A 22,854-nucleotide genomic window follows, 5' to 3' on the forward strand; every position below is an offset into this window, starting at 1 on the left:
CTTCCAGCTCACAGCTTCAGCTATTTCATAGGCAAGCATCTCAAACCAACATATTCAAAGACCAGTCACATATCTTTAACCTAGAGCCTGCCTGTCCCTCTCTGTTCTATTCTATCTAATGGTACAAAGTCCTCTCATAAATTTCAGTCATTTCAACTTATTCCTCTGTCCCCACATCCAGTCAACAATCCTAATGGAAACAATGAGTTTCAATTCGTGGGAAACAATATTACTTCAGAAAGCTATAGAATAATGATCTCAAGCAGCACTGAGGGGCACCTGGGTGGCTCAGTCGTTAGGCGTCTGCCTTTAGCTCAGGGCGTGATCCCAGAGTCCTGGGATCGAGCCCCACATTGGGCTCCTCTGCTGGCAGCCTGCTTCTTCCTTTCCCACTCCCCCTGCTTGTGTTCCCTCTCTCGCTGGCTCTCTCTCTGTCAAATAAATAGATAAAATCTTAAAAAAAAAAAAAAGCAGCACTGAATAGCTAGAGAATGAAAAACCTTGCCCCCTCCCCCCGCCCAGGTCAGAGATACAGAAGAAATCTGCAAAGAGGAAGCAATGCCCTTGGCATAGAACCAGACTGTGCGTGGGGTAAAGAGGCAGACTTTGAGGAGGGCCAAAGTTGGACAATAAGCCCAGGGGGAAAACTACTGAGCTGACTGGGGACTTAATGACCCTCCATTCTGACTGGCACCTATATATGAAAATAAGGAGAAACATGTAGTGAAATAAAGCTTCAAATGGCACTTTGGTATAAAGATGTTTTGCTGCTAAAACTGGCATTAAACAGTTGGTTGATGTGAATAATACACACTACCAACTTTTTACTGTATAATTAACTAGCTCTGAATAAGGTCATAATTTTTTTTATTTTAATGCTCTTTTTAAAAATAAGTAATAAATGAACAAGGAACAGAATTCAAAGATGACATATAATATGGATGGGCCTTGAGGACATTATGGTAAGTGAAATAAGCCACTCACAAAAATTCATATGATACATACGAATATTGTATGACTCCACTTTTTTTTTTTTTTTTTTTTTGAGAGAGATCACAGAGGGAGAAGCAGACTCGCCGCTGAGCAGAGAGCTCAATTCGGGGCTTGATCCCAGGACCGTGGGATCATGACCTGAGCCAAAGGCAGATGCTTAATGGACTGAGCCACCCAGGCACCCCTTAATATATTTTTCTATCTTTCCAAAACATTCTACTTATATATTTTTTATGTAAATGACTTAAAAAATATACCCGCACAGATACAGTTGATCTTTGAACAACACAGGTTTGAACGCGGGTCTAGTTACACGCAAATTTTTTTTGACAAATAGAGTACTGTAAGTGTATTTTCTCTTCCTTTTTAACATCTGCTTTTCTCTAGCTTACTTTATTCTAAGAATACAGTATAGAGCACATATAATATACAAAATATGTGTTAAATGACTTTATGTTATCAGTAAGGCTTCCAGTCAACGTAGGCTATTAGCAGCTAAGTTTTGGGGGAGTCGAAAGTTACACACAGGGAAATGCAAATCAAAACCACAATGACCTGATATTAGTCAGAATGGCTAGTATGAAAAAGACAAGGAATAACAAGTGCTGGCAAGGATGTGGAGAAAAGGGAACCCTCGTGCACTGATGGTGGGAACATAAACTGGTGCAGCCACTATGGAAAATAATATGGACTTCCTCAAAAGACTATAAATACTGTATAACCCACTAATTCCATTCCCACTGCTAGGTATTTATCCAAATGAAAACACTAATTTGAAAAGATATGTGCACCCCCATTTACTGTAGTATTATTTACAATTGCCAAGAAGTGGAAGCAACTTAAGTTGCCCATCGATGGATGGGTGGATAAAAAAGCTGTGGTATACATACACACTGGAGTATGACTTGGCCATAAAAAAGAATGAAATCTTGCCTCTAGTGACAACATGGATGGACCTAGAGGGTATCATGCCAGGTGAAATCAGTCAGAAAAAGACAAATACCACATGATTTCATTTATATGTAGAATCTAAAAAACAAAACAAATGAACAAACAAAAACAGAAAAATTCTCACAAATACTGAGAACAAACTTGTGGTTGCCAGAGGGGAGGGAGGTCAGGGGATGGGTGAAACAGGTGAAGGGAATTAAGAGGTACAAACTTCCAGTTATAAAGTAAGTCAACGGGATGAAAATTATAGCACAAGGAATATAGTCAATAATATTGCAGTAATGTTATACGGTGACAGATTACGGATTCATAATGTTGTACAACCGAAATATAACACTGCATGTCAACTATACTTCAATTTAAAAAAATGCAGATTGGACTACACAGGTAGTCAGTGTCCCTAACCTCCATGTTGTTCAAGGTCAACTGTATTAGCATACCACATGTATCATTCATGCATCTTGCTTGGCCTTTTTATTTAAAATATCTTAAGAGGGAGGGGGGTGGGGGAATGGGATAGACTGGTGATGGATAGTAAGGAGGGCACGTATTGCATGGTGCACTGGGTGTTATACGCAACTAATGAATCATCGACCTTTACATCAGAAACCAGGGATGTACTGTATGGTGACTAACATAATATAATAAAAAAAACATTAAAAAAATATCTTAAGAGATGTTTCAAAATTAGTTCACAAAGAACTCCCTTTCTCCTTTTAAGAGCTGCTAATAATTCACTATATAACAATACCAGTTATTTTACCAGTTTCCCACTGACAGGTAATTAGGTTTTGTCCAAACTTTTGTTATTACAAGCACAGAAATTAATGTCTTCATACTATTTACCCCCACATATAAGAGTGTGTGTGTATATGTCTGTGTGTGTTTACAAGCATAGGAAAGGACTGCTAAACAAAGGGTATGTGCATTCCTTATGACTGTGCGTATACACACTATTTTTATTTAAAATTTGTTACTGAATTATAGCATATATTCAGAAAAGTACACAAATCCTGTTTATAACTTAATGAATTTTCCCAATTGTAAATACAACTGCGTAACCAGGACCCACATTAAGATATAGAACATCAGAAACCCCCAAAAACTCATTTTGTGGTCCTTTTCAGTGAGGTAACACTATCCTGACTTCTAACACAATGGAATAATTTTGTGTGTTTTCGAACTTTGTATTTTTGTGCCGGATCTTTCACTCACCATCACAGTTGTAAGAATCCATCTATTTTTGTGTGTAAATTCTTTTTTAAGATTTTTATTTATTTATTTATTTATTTATTTATTTATTTATTTATTTATTTGGTGGGGCGCAGAGAGAGGGAGAATCTCAAGCAAGCGCCATGCTCAGCATGGAGCCTGACGCGGGGCTCAATCTCATGACCCTAAGATCATGGCCTGAGCTGAAACCAAGAGTTGGACACTTAACCAACTGAGCCACCCAGGCACCCTCCCTGCTTCTTAAAGATTTTATTTCTTTTGTATATAAATTCTAATTCATTCATTCTTGTTCTCTGTAATAGTCTATTGTGTAAACACACTATTTATCCTTACTACTCTTGAGGTACATATATTCTTAATTTTAATGGATATTATCAAACTGCTCTCCAGAGTTTAGAACCCTAAAGGAAGTCACTGTTTCTCTACATTTTAGCCAAGGTAATCAAATTTTTTTATCTTTGACAATCTGTTAAAAACGCTAGTTTCAATTTGCTCTTCTCTTATTATGACTGAAAGGTCCTGTTTAAGAACTATTTGTGTTTATTTTCAACTGTCTTTTAATGTCCTGTGCCCACTTATCTATTGAGAGTTGTTGGTCTTTCCTGTATTTACTTAAAAGGATTCCTGTTTTTGTTTGTTTTTGAAGGAAATTAGGTCCTTGAACATGATGCATGGCAAATGTTTTTTCCCAGTTTATCTTTGGAGTTCCAACTTTGTTTATGCTAGTTTTTGCCATGCATAGGTTTTGTCTGTCTTTATGCAAATTCATCTAATTTCTTTATGGCTTCTGGGATTTTGTAAAACTTAGAGCAGTTGGAATTCTCATATGTTGCTGGTAGGAATGTAACCCGGTACACTTACTCTGGAAAACTGTTTGGCAATATATACTAAAATTAGGGGCACCTGGGTGGCACAGTGGTTAAGCGTCTGCCTTCGGCTCAGGGCGTGATCCCGGCGTTATGGGATCGAGCCCCACATCAGGCTCCTCCGCTATGAGCCTGCTTCTTCCTCTCCCACTCCCCCTGCTTGTGTTCCCTCTCTTGCTGGCTGTCTCTATCTTGTCGAATAAATAAATAAAATCTTTAAAAAAATATATGTGTGTGTATATATATATATATATATACACACACTAAAATTAAACATATCTATATATACCTACCTCTATCTCCTAGGACCCAGCAGTTTCACTCAATTCCAATAACAAATAAGTACTTAACACCCATCAAACACATACAAGAATGTTCTAAGCGGTTTTATTCATTTTAGCCAAAAAAAAAAAAAAAAAGAAAGAAAAGAAAATGTAAACAACCAAAATTTCTAACAGTAGAATAAAGTGTGGCATATTAACACAATACTATACAACAATAAAAAAAGAATTGCTACATGCAACATAAATAAATCTCATAGACATAATGTTAAGCAAAAGAAGCTAGACACAAAAGAAGACTTACTATATGATTTGATTTATTTGAAGATCAAAAACAGGCCAAACTAATCTATGGATAGAAGTCAGAAAAGGGGCTACCAGTGAGCGGGGTGGTGCTGACTGGGAGGCGTATAAAGGAAATTTGGGGCACGCCAGAGATAGTCTGTATCTTGACCTAGGTGATAGACTTTGTGTGTTTACTTACATAAAAATGGATTATTGGTCCCTTAAAACGTGTACTTTCCTATCTGTGAATTGTATCTCATTAAAGGTTTTCTTTTGTGTGTGTGTTAGATGACAAGCTAGCTTTCTTTTTTTCTCAAATGGCTAACTCAGTTGACTCAATACTACTTATTGAAGAATTCACTGTTTTCATCTTTACTACCTATAGTATTTCTACAAATGAGGTTATGTCACTACTCTCAACTCTGTTCTAGGGATCACCTGTCTGCTCTTAACTACTTTAGCTTTAACACTGACTTTAACAGCAGTAACCCCCCTTCATGAATATTGATTTTCATATTTTTTATGAAAAATTCTGCTTTTGTTCTTTCATATAACCTTTAGAATCATGGTTTGAAAAGCCTGTGGAAATACTAACTGGGATTACACTGAATTTACAAATTATGTTTTATCAACTCCAAATACCTTCAATGTAAGATGTATAATTTTACGTAGCACTAAAAAAAAAAGGACGTTGCCACACTGACAGAATGCTGCCTTGAGATTGAGGAGTTTTCTTTTGGGTCTATTAAAATAGCTCTTTTAGACCTACATACCGTTCTGTCTTTATATCACATACGACTTGTGCTTACAAAGGAAAATAAGATAAATACAATAAATTTGTTAAGATGTTCATAAATAAAACTTCTTCACCACTACTACATGGCCAGAAGTGACTGGAAGGGTAGCTTCAATTTTTTTGTTGTTTTGTTTTAAAGATTTATTTACTGATTTGAGAGAGAGAGAGAGAGAGCGTGCGCACACATGCGCACACACGCGCACGCACACACCAGACAAGGGGCAGAGAGAATCCCAAGCAGACTCCCTACTGAGTGCAGAGTCGTCAGGACTCCATCCCGAGACCATGAGATCATGACCTGAGCCAAAATCAAGAGCCAGATGTTTAAATAACCAAGCCACCCAGGCGCCCCTGTAAGGTATCCTCAATTTTAAGGCACATCTCAATTTTAGAAATGACAAAATGCAAAAATGTATCTAGCAATATGCAATACGACAATTTAGAGGGGATACTGACATCTTTCCAATGTGAGAGTTATCCTATCCAAGAACAAGTTATGTTTCAGCATTTATTCAATTCCTTTATGTCCCTTGTTAAAGTTTCATGTTTTTCAGAGATATCCTTTGTTTTCTTGTTAAATTTTTTTTAATGTATTTCTATGTAGACTTTTTTTTCTTTAAAAAATTCTGTTAGGAAGATGTGCAAAACCTCTCCCTAAACTTAACTCAATACCCATTCCAATCAAAATCCTAACAAGCATTCCTGTGGAACCTTACAAGCTGATTCTAAAATGCATATGAATGTCCAAGGGGCCAAAAATAAGAAGACTTATTATCTACTGGTTATCAGGATTTATAAAACTATGCAGTAATTCTCAAACTTGAGACTCTAAAGAGCTTTAGCTTATGTGATTTTATCCATTATATTTATCATATTTGAAATTAAAATATATTGTGAAATACATGTTCACTTAAAAATAACATTGTGTTAACTAGAGTTTAAATAAAAATTTGAAAAAAATAATAAAAACAAGAAACTGATTATATATTAACAGAAATAAATTCTTTATGAAAAATAATGTTCTCCAAAACATAAACATTTAGTGAAAAGAAAGGCAGTGTTTTACATTTTTGTAAATCTCCTTAATATCTGGCTTACCAGGAGACAGTTGGATTCTCATACCTGCATTTGTATTCAATCTGTTTCAATACCAGATGTCATGCAGCCTCTAGAGCACCTACCGTACAACTGTGAGGGAATGAGAGTAAATAAGGCAAATAACATCTTACTATTACTATGAAAATAGTTTTGACCTCAAAACCCTCTGAAAAGGGGCACCTGGGTGGCTCAGTCATTAAGCATCTGCCTTCGGCTCAGGGCGTGATCCCGGCATTCTGGGATCGAGCCCTGCATCAGGCTCCTCTGCTGGGAGCCTGCTTCTTCCTCTCCCACTCCCCCTGCTTGTGTTTCCTTCTCTCGCTGGCTGTCTCTCTCTCTGTCAAATAAATAAATAAAATCTTAAAAAAAAAAAAAAAAAGACCCTCTGAAAAGGTCTGGACCCACCTGGTCCCAGGAGAACTGCTGAAATAGAGTAGTTAAGATAGTGGCACCCTGGCACAAGGGCAAATAAAAGAATAGAAGAGCCCAGACAAATTTGTACACAATCAGCTGATTTATGAAAAAATAACTCTACAGAGCAAGGGAGAATGATCTTAAATTGGTGCCACAATAACTGGACAGTCATACAGGAAAAAAATTAAATTGAACCCAACTCAGACCATTAAAAAAAAATTCCACTTAGGCTGCTGATCTAAATGTGAAAGGCAAAACAGAAAATATTTTCACGCAGAGTACCTTCAACACCCGGATACAAAGAGCTCTGATGATAAAGGTTAACTATGTTAAAATTAATAATTTCTGTTCATCAAAACACACCTTTAAGAAAATGAAAAGGCAAGGCAAGCCACGAAGTGGAAGACGATATGTGCAATACAGATTATCTGAAAATATACAGATGTATATACATATCTTATACATATATACACATATGCAAATCTATCTTAAAATATCTTAAAATGAGTAAGACAAAGATGAACACCAGGCAGAAAAATGGGCAAAAGATTTCAAGGAGACTTTAATGAGTCTTTCAAAGAGAAGATAATCCACATGGCCAATAAACATATAAAAGGCTGCTCAACCCCATTAGTAATCAGGGAAATGAAAATTAAAACCAAATAGGAAAGTTAAATAGAACAACCACTTTGGGAAACTGTTCTATGGTTTCTAATAAAATTAAACACCTACCCTATGACCCAAAAATCCACTCTTCAATATATACCCCAGAGAAATGAGTATGTGTGTGTGTGCGCATGTGTGTAAAACCATACAATGGCACTAAGCGATAAAAACGAATAACTAATAAAACCAACAACTTGGATGAACTGCAAAAAACATTAGTATGCTGGGCAAAAGAAGCCAGACACAAGAGAGTGCACACTGTTATGAGTCCATCTACATAGGCAAAGCAAATTTATAGTGATAGAAGTCAAAACAGGATTGTCAGAATAACAACTTCTGACAGAATACGAGCACGAGAGAACTTTCTGGGGTGATGGGAATGCTCATCTGAGTAGTGGCACATGCATTATGTGATAAAATTTTCAAGCTGTACATTTAATTTTTGCATTATATATGAAATACACCTCAACTATCCACAAAAATCCCCTACATATATACCAGAATGGTTAATAAAATTTAACAGATTGACAATTCCAAGGCTTGGCAAACAGGTGGAGTAACAGGAAATCTCATACACTGTTTGTAGGAACTGAAATTATCGCAATCACTTTGGAAAACAGTCTGCCATTACCAACTAAAATTGAAAATACACAGGGGCATCTGGGTGACTCAGTCGGTTAAGTGTCTGCCTTCAGCTCAGGTCATGATCCCAGGGTCCTGGGATCAAGCCCCACGTCAGGCTCCAGGCTCAGTGGGGAGCCTGCTTCTCCTTCTCCCCCCACTCATGCTCTCTCTCTCACTCTCTCTCAAATAAATAAAATCTTTAAAAATATATATATTAAAATTGAAATACACAAAAATGTTCATAGCAGCATTATTCATGATTACCGCAAAGTGAAGACAATTTAAATGTCCATTCAAAAAAAGAGTGAATAAGTTAACTGTGAAATATTTGTATAACAGAATACTCAGCAATGAAACAAACTATAGCTCCATAGAACATGGATGAATCTCAAAAGATAATGTTGAATGGAAGCAGCCGGAATAAAGAATACAGACTAAATGGTTCTGTTCATAAGTTCAAAAAGCAGGGAAAACTAAACTACCAAGTTTAAATACAACCTTAGGTAGAAAAGTTAGAAAGTGATTACCATAAAAGTGAGGACAGAAGTTAGTTAATCTTGAGAAGGAGGAAGAATATATTTTATAAAGAGGGAGTTAAAGGAAGGCTTTCTAAAGTGCTGGCAATAGTCTATTTAATGACCTGAATGTTGGTTACAAGGGTTATGCTTTGTGATTACTACATCAAAAAAGATGCACAGTTCAATGACTCTTCCATATCTATGTTACAAATCAGAACAAAAAAGGTTTAAAAAAAAAGCAACTGGACCTGGTGACTGATTGGATTTGGGGGGGGGGGGGGAGGGGAGTGGAGAAGCAACGAAAGACAACTCCCGGGTTTCTGACTTGCACAACGGCTTGGGTGGTGATGTCTTTCACTGGGATCAGAAACAGCATTTTCAGGGGAAGAACATTAATTAAATCTTGGACATGTTAAGTTTACATACTTTGGAGACATCCAAGTTGAGATGTCTAGCAGGCAATTAGATAGGCAGATTTCAGAGTTCAAAGGGGAGATGGAAATTTTGAGGCTGAAAACATACATTTCCTAACTAGAGACAGAAATTTTACGTTCATCTGTGAGTGAAGCCATGGACAGAGATGTGACTGTTTAGGGAAAGAAGACTGACAAGAGGGTGTAGGGCTGATGCCTGGTATGTCAACATTTAATGGGCAGGTACAGGAAGAGAAGCCAGTAAAGAAAAATGAGAAGGAACCAAGTGGGAGGAGGAAAATCAAGAACATGTCATGAACCATTAAGCAAGGGAAGAGAACGTCTCCTGAGAAAGGTCACCCACCACAGGTTGATGCATAGTTAAGAAAGGATATGGGTATGTGCAATACTTTGCAAGCCAGTTTTTACTCCACCTCTTTCTGGTTGATTTGAGACAAGCAACAACCCAAAAGAAAAACCAATGCTTCTGAGAATGGCTGAAAGTTTTTGTGTTATCTTTAGAAGTGAGGAACTAAGGCCCCTCTCACTGTTCTTTCTCCCCGACTCTCAGGAAGGAAGAGGACAGATTTGAAAGCACTGATTGGGTCTGTGTGTTACAGGATAGAATCACCATTAAAAGGTCAGCACAAAGTACAGGTTCACTTTTCTGCTTCTTCCATGTGACTGAAGTGGTATGAGAAGTCCTCAAGAGGGCTTTCTCTTCTCTAAGTGAGAGCCAGGGACAAACCTACTACTTGGGCAGAAAAGGCCTAGGGCATGTGGCCAAGGCCTGATCAGCAGTCAGCCAAAGCAAATGTGCACTCTGGTTACATGGCCCTGAGCACTGACAGGAATGAGTTAGATAGGGCAGGTTTTGCTCACATCACATGGGAAAAATCTAGCCATGTTTGAGAACTGAGGAGATGAAAGGGGTCCAACTCACCGCCTGTTTTAGTTTGAAACAATTTAAGCTTAACTGGATTGGGGGGGGAGTATTTCCACATGAACCCAGCTGGGCTCACTCCAGTCTTTTATCTTGGGAGTTTGGCGCCCAAGTCCTAGTTAAGAATTTGCAAGTACAAATATTTAATACAAATTTCTTCTTCAGGGGCCCTATAGACTTGAAAATAGTGGCTGTAGACTGGAGAGAATTCTGTTACTGGGATCCCTGTCCAGAATACCATCATAAAATTTCTCAATTTCCAGCACCACTTTAATCACATACAAAACAAAACTACAATGGGCATCTAGGTTAAAATAATAACAGATTAACAACTCCAGAATAAATAGATATGTTCGTTCCTTGATGGGAAGCTTTGAGTAAAGGCTGACTCTTTCCCAAGTTCACCTATAATTTCAGTACAATTTTAACCAAAATCTCATTGGGACTGTTTTTTAGAACTCATCAAAATAAATTCTAAAATTCACCTGAACAGTAAATGTATGAGAATAGCCAAGAAATGTTTTAAAATGAGCATATTTGCCCTATCAGATATCAAACTTACTATTTAAAGAAACAGGGGAGAGAGGGACTACAGTAATGGAAATGAGTGGAAACACAGACAACATACCACTGGAACAGAATTGAGAATCCAGAAAGAGGCCCTATGTATATAAGGAAATTCTTGTGGCATTTCATATATGGTCAAGTCAATACATGGAGTTAGGCAAAAGCCCACCAATTAGGGAAAAAAAAAAAAAAAGTTTGATCCCTACCTCACACCACACACCAAAGAAAATTCCATTCAAACCAAAGGAGCTAAATATGAAAAAATTTCAAACAAAATACATGAAAGTTTAAAAAAAAAAAAATCTTGGGATGCTAGAGATTTTGCTAACCAAGATTAAAGGGAAAAAAAAAAAAAAGCTACCAAGAAGTCAAAGATGGGACCACATAAAAAAGTTTAAACTTCTACTGAATAAAGATACCATTAATGAAATTAAAAGACAAATGAGAAACGAGGAGAAAATATGTATAATACATAATAACAAAAAATTACTGTGATACCTGAAGAACTCCCACTAACCAATAAGGAAGAAAAAGACAACCTAGAAGAGAAATAAATGGGCAAAGGTATAAACAGGCAATCTCCAGAAGAAATTTAAGTGAACATTAAACATATGTCTATACAAAAATTAGGTTATAGATTCATCTAACCTGTAAGCTACATTCTACATGATTAAGGAATTTTTTTTCAAAACTAAAAGAAATCATAAATACCATTCATCTGATATCAGAAGGAGACATGCCCTTGTAAACTCAAAACCTATGGGGAAAAATTACAAAGAAAAATAATTAAATTTTTCATACACTTTCAAAAAACCTATGTGTTATAAAAATTAATAAAATAGAACTAAAATTGCAAAAATATTAACAAATGATAAAATATCTATATCCTTTAAATATATGAAACATTTGTCTAATCAACACAAAAAATTCTAAGATATATACAGGCAAGACTCAAGAGAAAAAATGAAAACAACTAATAAAAATGTGAAAAACCACTAAAACTTGTTTATGCTTGGGGGGAAATGCAAATCAAAACAATGAGATGACATTTTTCATAAAACAAATCCATAAAGGTCTAAATAATGAGACTACACAACAACAAGGGTACAGGACTCCTGACATTCTCTTACATTACTGGTGGAATTTCTAAGAACAAGAGAAAATAGTTGTGACATGTTAAATGATGAAAAAAAAAGATATAAAATACATACAGTATGATTGCAACCATGTTTTAAAATAACAGCTACATCTTATGAGCGCTTACTTTTGTGCCCAGGTGCTGTGCTAAGACTGTTTATAGACCCTGGTGCATTGGTGTACTTCATATTCACGATAATCCTGAGTTAGAGACTACTCTTACCCTCATTTTATGAAGAGGAAACTAAGACAAAAAAGAGATCAAGTTATACAGCCAAGATTTCAATCCAGGTACCCTTTGCTCTACTGTCTGTGATCTTAACTATTAGCACAATGTACAAGTGGAAATAAAGCAAACTTGTAAAAACAGTGGAGTTGATTATACTCCACTTTAATTCTTATTTTGTCATGGATCTTCCACTATTTTACTCCTCAAAAACAATGATTATTTTTAAAGGTCAATGATCACACAACGGGCGGGGGAGAGGGGGCAAAGCTCAGGGCGTGATCCCGGAGTTCTGGGATGGAGCCCCACATCAGGCTCCTCTGCTATGAGCCTGCTTCTTCCTCTCCCACTCCCCCTGCTTGTGTTCCCTCTCTCGCTGGCTGTCTCTATCTCTGTCGAATAAATAAATAAAATCTTAAAAAAAAATAAATAATCACACACTGGGATAACAGCATCCTTGAAATTCCCCTAAATTATAGATGCTAATAACAAAAGAAAGAGTACGGCTTACAATCCAACGGTTTAAAGAAAATTTTTAGAAAAAAATTTTTTTTCCAAATGAAATTTTATGTGGATCTATAATGAAAAACAGATTAAAGCAGTATTTCACTCTATCAGTGTATTTTAAAAGCTCAATTTTATGACATTTACAATGAAGGTCTTCTGATCAACACAAACTTTATAAACTATAGATGATTGGGGCAGTCAGACTTGTTCTGTTTTGATTGAGCAGTATCAAGAAAAACCTGATCCAAAGAGATCAGCAGATGCAAATGATGAGTTTTGTTTTTTTTTAAATAGTACATTAATGCTAAGGATTTTATTATACCTGTCCAAAAGTCTAAGCAGAAGAACATGTCTAAGTTAAATCTCTAATAATAGATCTTAAAATACGTAATAATCATGCCATCAGTACATTATGCATAAGGCAGTCACATGTTACAGCATAATACAATGAGAGTTCTATAGTAGTGAATTTGCTGATATAATTTTACATGAGCAAACAAGCACTGGCCCGAATTTTTAAAATACCAATATAAAGCTACAATCCTAATCGCTAGAATTAAAAATTCGAGTATAAACACAAAGAAAGCACAAAACCTTATTATAAGGATTTTTATCCTGAGTGCTGGCATTATGGGTAATTTTATTTTTTTCCTTTTGCTTATTTTCCCTCAAATATTCTAAATACATTGATTTTTTCCCCTTTTTTTCTTTTTTACTTTTTATCTTTGAATAACTATGAATCACAGGAATTTGCAAAAAATGCACAGGATGGTCCCTGGCACACTTCGCCAGACCCCCTCAAAGGTAACATCTTGTATAACTATAGTACACCACCACAACCAGGAAACCAACCTTGGTACAATCTAGAGTTTACCGAGATTTCACCAGTTTTACATGTGTGTTTCCATGTAATTTTATCACATTTGTAGCTTCCTGTAGCCACAACGAAATACAGACTGTTCTTTCCCCGCAAGGCTCCTTCATGCTACCTTCCTTAACCAAACCACCCCCATTCTGAACTCCCTGGGCAACTATTAATTTGTTCTACATCGCTATAATTTTGTTATTTCAAAAATGCTATTAGAAATGCAATCATATAGTATGTAAACTTTTAAGACTGGCCCTTTTTGCACCTGGTGTAACTCCTTTGAGATAACCTGGCAGTATAAATCAGTGGTCTCTACTGTGTTAAAATTTAGCATGTTATGCATTTGAGTATATATAAATGTTTATAAACGTTTTGAAGTTTAACATGTTAAAATGTGAATCAAATGCTTACGAAATCCCTGCTGCACTGCCACACAACTAGGAGTTGGGGGAACAAATTTTGAAAACTGATAATCTAATCCCAGTCTAGTGCAATTGAGTACAAATACTATATAGAAGAGAAACCCAAGGCTCCGTGCTTGTAAGTCTTGTCCATGTTTACAAGAACACGTGGTTTACAAGAATGCCTGGTTTTGCATTTTTCTGGACAAGCTCCAGATTCCAGTCCTTTCCCAGCCCAGGTGGGTCTGTGTTACATTCAAATATGGCCACTTGCTATTCCCCCCAAATGCCACCGTCCTCTGCCTTTCCTCATGCTGTTCCCAGAGTCTTCCAAATCAAGGAAATGAATCCCTCTTAATTCCTACTTCTGTGTGGTGACTTAGCCAGCACCACACCCCAGGCCCAATTCTCCTGATTCTTTGAACAGTAGATTCATGACTCAACACCTCTGTCAGAAAGAGCTTCCCCACCCTAGCACAAATTCAAACTAACTTTTTCCCCTCCCTACCCCAGGTGCCTAGATGCTCTTTATCTTCCTTCCCTTGGCAATTCTGTTAAGTCTTCCTGATAGCTCACCCCACTGCATACCTGTTCACTAACTAGGTGTGACAAATGCCTTATCTTCACAAGTTTAGGCTCAGAAGGCAAACACTCCAGAAACTTACTTCTTGAATACTGTGCCTTCATAGTAGCGTCCTTGCTCCCCCCCCCCCCCAAATTGCTCTAAGCAATAAAAGCTATAATGCAAACTCTAGGCATTTTTGGCATAGAGATGTTAAAAAAAATGGCACCAATGTTTGCATAGTTTTTAAAGAGTTGGCTGATATGGGCATCACTCAACCAATATTAGATCTAAATGGAATTCAAAGTAATAGTAAAGAATTTGGACTCTTGAGACAGATTGCTTGGGTTATAATCAGGTCTCTGCCACTGTATTATCTAAATCAAGTTTCATTTACATTCTGTATGCCTCAGTTTTCTCATCTGTAAAATGGTGATAAAAGCACCTCACAGGACTGTTAAGAGAAGTAACCATTAGAACACTACTTTGCACCCAGTAAGCATTATCTTAAGTATTAACAGTTATCTCTAACACCACAGCAGTCCAGTTACTTTGTGGTATCTTTCCTCTTATCCTCTAAGTTCATACTGCCTCTGAAATTTCCATATCAAGAAACAATAGTAACAGAAGAACCAATATTTTATTAGTCAAAACTCCCAGAACAAATTTTCTTTTACACACTAGCTGTTAACATTGCGCCAAATACAAATATAAGCACTTAAAAATAAGTGGTGATGGAAAGAATGCTAGCAAAAAGTAGGGTATAGATCAGAATATATAATATGATAATTTTGTGTTTAAAAATGGGAAGAATAATATGGTCATATTTATGCTTATATAGATAAAATGGCTCTGGAAAGTTTCACAGCTGCTTATGGAGAGGGAGAACTGCATGTCTGGGTGAAGGGGTATGAAAAAGATTATTTACCATGTACTCTTTAGTATCTTGAAATGTGAAACAGCAAATTCTTCTATACAATAATTTAACTGAAAAAAATGTAGGAGTGCGGTCCTTAAACAAGTACTCTACAAGCCAGGTTTCTAGTCCCAGTCTGCCATTAACTGTGTTACCTTGGGCAAGTTGTTGAACCTCTGAATCTAGGTGAACAAAGCAAGGAGAAGCAAAGATTTCTAGGTTCTGTTCTAAAAATGTAAGATCTCAAGGTGCCCGGATGGCTCAGTCAGTAGAGCATGTGACTCTTGATCTTGGGGTCATGAGTTCAAGCCCCATGCTGAGCAGTAGAGCTTACTTAAAAAGAAAAGAAAAAAAGAAGTAAGATCTTAACGAAAGGGGTAGTAAGTAGATGGCACTACTACTTTTTTTAAGATGTAAGAGAGGTACTAGTTGAATATTTTGCAAAAGAAGGCAATTTTTTGAGGAATTGATGGTTTTCAAATACTATTTTACAGTTTTTAAAAGTATAGAATTGTCAAGCCTATTAATCTTTAAAGATCACTCGTACCATCCTTAACATAAAAACTCTTTTTAGAAGGGGGGTCTAATGTAACTTGCAGAAAATACCTATAAAGAATATTCTGCACATTATACTGTTTCTCTTGCCACACTTCTGAAATTGTTTTAAATGTACTTGAAGTCTTTACACTATGGCTTGGAGTGAGCAATAAAGTAAACTAAACCAATTTACATCTAAAATACATAAATGACTATACCTAAAACAAAAAACATACACTACTTAAAGGCATTTATTATCAGGTACTGCAAATACCTCCAATCAATGATAACAGTTATAATTGAGTATATAATTTATTCCAGGTATCATCCAGGTATTTATTCCTTTTATCATCATTAATTCCACCATTCCTCTGGCAAAGAAGAATGACTAGCCTCATTTAACAAGAAGCACTGAAGCTCCATGAAGATAACTGAAGTGACTAGCTTGAGACCAGAGTCTAACAAGCAGCAGAGCGAAGGGCCCACCCAGAATCTTTGGATCTGAGCTCTGCACCAGACAGGGGTTACTTAATGTTGGCTGGGAGGCTGGTGTAGGTTTGCAACAGACTATTTACTGATTAATATAAAAATGAGGAAAAATGAGAAGAAAGCCTTTTAATAAAGCTAAATGATTCAATTTAAAGTCTTTTATTCTGAAATTCTGTCCTCTCAAATTATTTGAGTTAAAATATCCTTTTTATAAGTGAAATGATGGTGAAAGAAGCTAGTGATGTGGGTTACTGTTGCTGTTTTTATTGGCTATACCTGGCAAAACAAAACAAAACCTGGCAACTCCACTGCACCCTCCCAATTTGGGGGGGTGGGGATCATTAATCCAAAGTCTGGGGGCAGCTGGTTGGCTCAGTCAGTGGAGCATGCAACTCTTGATCTCAGGATTGTGGGTTCAAGACCCACACTGGGTACAGAGATTACTTAAAAATAAAATCTTTAAAAAAAGAAAAGAAATTCAAAGTCTGGGAACTACTCCCTTAGACAATGATGCTTCCCAAAATACTAGAGGACTTTACACACACACACACACACACACACACCCCTCAAGATTCTCTCATTAATCTCTATTCTATTTGGATTAAGACACTTAAGGATTGAGAAATGAGAATAAAGTGAGTTTTAGCAATCCAAAGTCACGTGAGTTAACACTGGATTCTGGTAGAGGACTTTCCTAAGGATTCTTTTCATTGGGTAACTTCTCTCATCTTTATTTGCAATTCTACTCACTCTAACCTGGGCTCAGACTTTCTTTTCCTAAGATAGTCACATTTTTTAATACTTCTGCTAAGTAGCAATCAATACTTAAGTCAAATAAAAAAAAATTACTTGAGGTCTCCAATAATCTGATTTTATTTAAAGCCACTCTGACAAAATAAAACTTTAAACAATGTTTATTCTACCTACTTAAAAAAAAAAAAACTGGTCTATAAATCAGACTCAAGCCACTTTAATTTTCAAATTTCTGTACCTCCATTAAATATATTCATATACACACACGCACACACACAGACATATATGTGGTATACACATGAATGTAGCTTTGCAAGTAGTTTACAAACAGGCTGATCAAACTGAATAAATTTCTTGAAAATAATTTTGTTGTGTTTATAGCAAATAAGCTATTTACTCTTTTTCTTAGCCATGTCTTATTTCTTACCAATCCTCCTTAGCGAGCATCGATTTTAAAATATTTTATGTACACAGCTACACAATTAAACATTAGTTCTAGTCACAACATATTAAATTCACATTTAAAAGATCTCTATAAAGAGATCTAGTTATTTTTAGTCTTACATACTTACATATACTTAGTATACTTATGTATACTTTTAATATTCTACTTGATGTTATTTATATTATTTTATGGTACTTTATTAAAATTTTTAAAAAGAGCACAAAAACCTGGATCTTATAGGATATGTAACTGAAAATACTTACAGTCTATACTAATTACATGGCTCAAAAGCACTCCTTTTTAAAGGCAAGTCAATTTTAAAAATATAACCATACAGTTTGGATAACATAAAGCACTCTTTACACACCCACGAGTTAAAAGGTCCAGTTAAATTTATTATAGATTACAACGTTTGCAAATCTAAAACTGGTAATAATTCTGCCTAAATGCCATGCTAATCTTGTATCAAAAGTTATTTTCATTTCCTTTTTTAAAAAATTACTTGAAATATACTGCTGGATAGTCTTACGTATTTATTCAACTAACTTTGGGTACCAGGTACTTTTAAGTATAAAAGTCCTTCCAATGGAAGTGAAATAAACATTAAAATGTTTGCATAAAATACACTCTGTGGTTCTCAAAGGGATGCTGAATCTATTAAGTCTATTGACTTGGTTCAAAATACCTAACCAAAAATGTGAGCTTTTTGTAACACTGATATATTTGAACTGTTAACTAATATCTACATTTTAAACATATTGTGTTTAATGTAGCAATAATGATGACTATTTTCCCACTAAAGCAACAGGATTTTGGTTTAAGGGCAAATGAGATAGAGCTAAGTGGAAAAGACTGGCCGCCTGAAGTTTGTAAATAGTAACAAGACAAACTCCAATGGTTGCCTGTTCATGTAATCACCAATATGTAGGTCAAAATAAACTAATGAGCTATATACATTACCATCTACCTAGTAATTTACAGATCAACAAGAGGGAAAGAAACTGCTCAAATATAACTACTGTTAAGAAATGTAAAATATTAAGCATAGTATGTCTATAAAATTTGTAACCTATCAATTTTGAAGTCATTTCTTTCACTTTTGCTACTTTCAATGAACCCTCAATAATTTTTTTTAAAAAGGCAGTCACTTTAATTGTAAATTCCTCCTTTTTTTTTCTAAAGTAACTTGTCTAGGAAAAACTAGTGCAGCAAATAGAATGTAACAGATAAATCACTACAGCATTTTTAAAAACCTAAAGTTATCAGTAAAACAAACCAATCCCTCCACTTAGGCAAGGCGTGTATTTTTAATCTTCTCTGAGTATCCCATTATACTAATCAACAACGTTTAAAAGTCAGCCTAATGGCCCCAAACATTATCACTACACTTGACATACTCTTATTTTAGGCAAATGAAGCTTAAACTAGACCCAAAGTGTGGCCAATTCCCCCTCTCCCGCACACTGAAATATACGAGGGGGAATCCAAGAAATCAGATATGTTAAGTGCCGGTATCTTCTTCCAGAGTAGGGTCAAATTCGTGTTTGCCTGCGAATGTCACCGTCTCAAGAAGTCTGCAAATTCTCATTAGCGCTACAGAGCACAAAGAGGCCTGACCACAGAAACACCTGTCCTAGCACCGGGAAGACAGTGGGAAATGCAACCCCCCGAGTCCACGCCGGCCGCACAGCCTCCGGCTGCAGCGAGCCCGGACGAGGGGTGGACAGTGACCTCACGGCTCCCTGGGGCAGGGTCCCACACTCCCGACCCGCCTCCACCGGCGAGAACCAAGAAATCTGTCAAGCCGGCCGGGACCCACCCTCGGCGAACCCCTCTCGCTCCCTCCCAGCCCGGCCCCAGCCTGCCCAACTGCTCCCGGTCTGCTCTGGCCTCCCGGCTGCACTCTGCCACCTCATCCCTCCACGCCGGTCTCGCGGCCCCGCCACCTCCACCCCGGCGGCCTGGACTCGGGCCGCCCCTCGGGCCGGAGCCCCCGGCCGCCGCCTCCAGCCCTGGCCAGGCTCGCAGCGCCGTCGGTCCCTCCGCGGCCCGGTCCCCGCCGCCCCCCAGGCCCGAGCTCCCGCCGCGCGCTCCCCACCCCCAGCCTCCGCCCTCACCCAGCTCGGCCGCTCCCGGCCCGCTCCCCCCAGCCGGGCTACCTGGAGGCAAGGGCGGCGGAGCACTTCACCCAGGGCCCCAGGTCGCAGAGGGCCCGGTGCTCGGGGTCCCGCTCCTTCTCCCGCTCCACGTGGTAGGCGTAGATGGAGAGCAGGATCCCGGCGGCGCACACTGCATACCGGGCCACCCGCTCCCACCGCGGCACCGACACTCTCAGCAGGACGGGCGCCGCCATCTTCCCCCCTCCGCCGCCGCCGCCTCCTTCGCCGCCGCCGCCGCCGCCTCCCTCCGCCTCCACCTCAGCCGCCGCCGCCCGTCGGGGCCCGACCCAGCCGCCGCCGCTACCGCCACCGCCTCCGCCACCGCCGCCACCGCCGCCGCCGCCGCCGCGCCCCATTGGTTCTACCGCCTCCTCTGGGCCCCGCCCCCACAGGCGCGCGGCCCAACCGCCCCGAAAGGAGAGAACCCGGCGGGGCGGGTAAGGCGCGCGCGGGCGCGGAGGGAGGGGGCGGAGCGCGCAACCGTCGGGAGGCCGGGCCGGCAGGCGGAGACAGAGGCGGCGCGGCGCGCGCAACGGGCGGGACCGAGGGGAGGGGCGTGGCCATAGGAAAAGAGGGGCGGGGCTCTGGGAGGCAAGGGGAGGGGATGGGTGGGGAGGGGCGGTGCCTGAGGGCCTTAGGGGACTGGGTGCAATGAATAATAAATTTCAAAGATACCACCCTGTGTGACTGAGTAAGCCCTCGGCCCCTCCCCCGGGGGGTGGTGATCAATGGCCATCGTATTTTCTTTTTTTGTCATTATCATTTGATATTTTTTGACCCAATCCGAATTAACCCTGGCCAATGCCCAGAGCTCCAGAGCCATACTTCCATTACCTGATATTCCTTACCACACTTCCATTACCTGATACTCCCCACCACAACCTCCAAGCAGCTCCGTGTTCAACAGGTGCAAACTTATAAAAACATTTTAAATTATTTATGAAAAAAACAAAATATTTATGAATGCCTTGCTTCTCTGTAAGGTGAACTTGAGATGGCTTAACATAATTGATAGAATATAGAAAATATAGAAATATAGTAATATAGAAAAATGTAAAAATTAACTGAAAAACCAAGACAAAGAAAAAGACAAGTCAGAATAAAAGGAAACACCAAGAGTAAGAACACAGATAAGCAGGTCACAGGGTCTTGCATAATTATTAAAATTGAACCATAAATTTGGCTCTGAGCTTCCCGGTGGTCACAATTAAAAAGAAAACACGTATGTGGGATTGTCACTGTCTCTGAGAAGAAAGAAACACTCCATTCTTGGAGACGGCCAGCTTTTCCCTGGTTGCAGCTCTCAAAGAGATTTCAGGAGCTTTATATAGTGATTTTGAGTAATAAGCAATGTACTTGTATTATCTATTGTTGGGTAACAGATTACCCCAACTTCAGCAGCTTAAAACAAAAATCCTTTATTTTCTCACAATTTCTGTGGGTCAGGGATGTGGGTGCCATTTTGCTGGGTCCTCTGGCTCAGGGTCTTTCACAAAGCTGCATTCAACTCAGCCAGGGCGGCAGGCATCTCAAGGCAGAAGAATCCTCTTTCAAGGTCACTCAAAAGCCATTGGCAGGCCTCAGGTCCTTCATTAGTTCCGGCCACTTGTACCCCTCCATAAGAAGCTGCTATCTTCCCCTAGGGCAAGGAATAAGAGAGGGAAACAGAAGTCACCGTCTTTGTTGTAACCTAATTCAGAACAGACAGCCAATCACTTTTACTTATTCTATTACTTAGAAGCTAGTCCACAACCTAAGTGTCCATCAAGGCTGAATAGACAAAGGGGAGCCTGGGTGGCTCAGTCGGTTGAGCGACCAGCTGTTGGTTTCAGCGACCAGCTGTTGGTTTCAGCTCAGGTCATGATCACATGGGTCATGGGATGGAGCCTTGTGACAGGGTCCCACTCAGTGCAGATCCCGGGGCCACGATAGAGCCCCTCCACGGTAGAGCCCCAGGACCATGAGGCCCCCTAGCGGGCTCTGTGCTCAGTGGGGAATCTGCTTGAAGATTCTCTTCCTCTGCCCCTCCCCCTGCTCGCTCTCAAATAAATAAATAAATCTTTTAAAAAAGGATGAATGGATAAAGAAAATGTGATACTATACATACAATGGATTATTATTCAGCCAGAAAACTAAAGGAAATCCTATCATTTGAAATAACACTGATGAATCTTGAAGACATTACCATAAGTGAAATAAGTCAGACAGAGAAAGACAAATACTTTACAATCTCACTTGTTTGTGAAATCTAAAAAACCCAAACTCAGAAACAGACAGTAGATTGGTGATTGACAGGGGCTGGAGGATGGGGGAAATGGGGAGATGTTGGTCGAAGGGTACAAACTTCCAATTATAAGATGAATAAGTTCTGGGGGTCGAAGGTACAGCATGGTGAATGTACTTAATAATACTGTATTATATGCTTGAAAGTTCCTAGGAGAATAAATCTTAAACGTTCTCACCACACACACACAAAAGGTAATTACATGAGGTGATGGATGTGTTCATTGTAAACTTTTATTGTGGTAATCATCTCACAACACATGTGTATATCAAATCATCATGTTGTATACTCTACACTTACACGATGTTAATGTCGATTATTTCTTAATAAAGCTAGAGGTCATTCTCCTGCAACCCACCTCCTTCTACATTCCTTTCCTGATTTGGTGAGATCCGTTGATCATCTGGCTTCTTTCACTCATCATTATGTCTGTGCGGTTTATCTACGCTATTGTACATAGCCTTTGTTATTTTTCATTGCTGTCCATTATATGAATAACCACTATTTTACTTTAATACCTTATTCTTTTGTTTCAATTTTTTATTTAAATTCTAGTTAGTTAACATATAGTGTAATAGTAGTTTCAAGAATAGAATGTAGTGATTCATCACTTATATATAACATCCAGTGCTCATCATAACAAGTACTCTCCTTAATACCCATCACCCAGTTAGCTCATCCCCCCACCCACCTCCCTCCATCAACCCTCAGTTTGTTCTCTGTGGTTTGCTTCCCTCTCTCTCTCTTTTTTTTTTTTTACCTCTTCCCATATGTTCATCTGTTTTGTTTCTTAAATTCCACATGAGTGAAATCATATGGTGTCTTTCTCTGACTGACTTCTTTCGCTTAGTATAATACACTGTAGTTCCATCCACGTCATTGCAAATGGCAAGATTTCATTCTTCTTAATCGCTGAGTAATA

At 38.5% G+C, this 22,854-nt stretch overlaps 1 protein-coding gene across 1 annotated transcript in view; it reads right to left on the reverse strand.

Moving 5' to 3' along the window:
• The window catches only part of VKORC1L1 (vitamin K epoxide reductase complex subunit 1L1), a 65,631-nt gene extending 45,627 nt beyond the window's left edge, over nt 1-20,004 (reverse strand). The window contains exon 1 of the mRNA XM_045786113.2: nt 19,649-20,004. Coding sequence (XP_045642069.2) covers nt 19,649-20,004 — 356 coding nt within the window. The remainder of the gene's footprint in view (nt 1-19,648) is intronic.
• Between the last annotated feature and the right edge of the window lie 2,850 nt (nt 20,005-22,854).

This window comes from Ursus americanus, chromosome 2, assembly GCF_024610735.1.
Source record: "Ursus americanus isolate L20-20 chromosome 2, mUrsAme1.1.p, whole genome shotgun sequence".
Lineage (NCBI taxonomy): Eukaryota > Metazoa > Chordata > Mammalia > Carnivora > Ursidae > Ursus > Ursus americanus.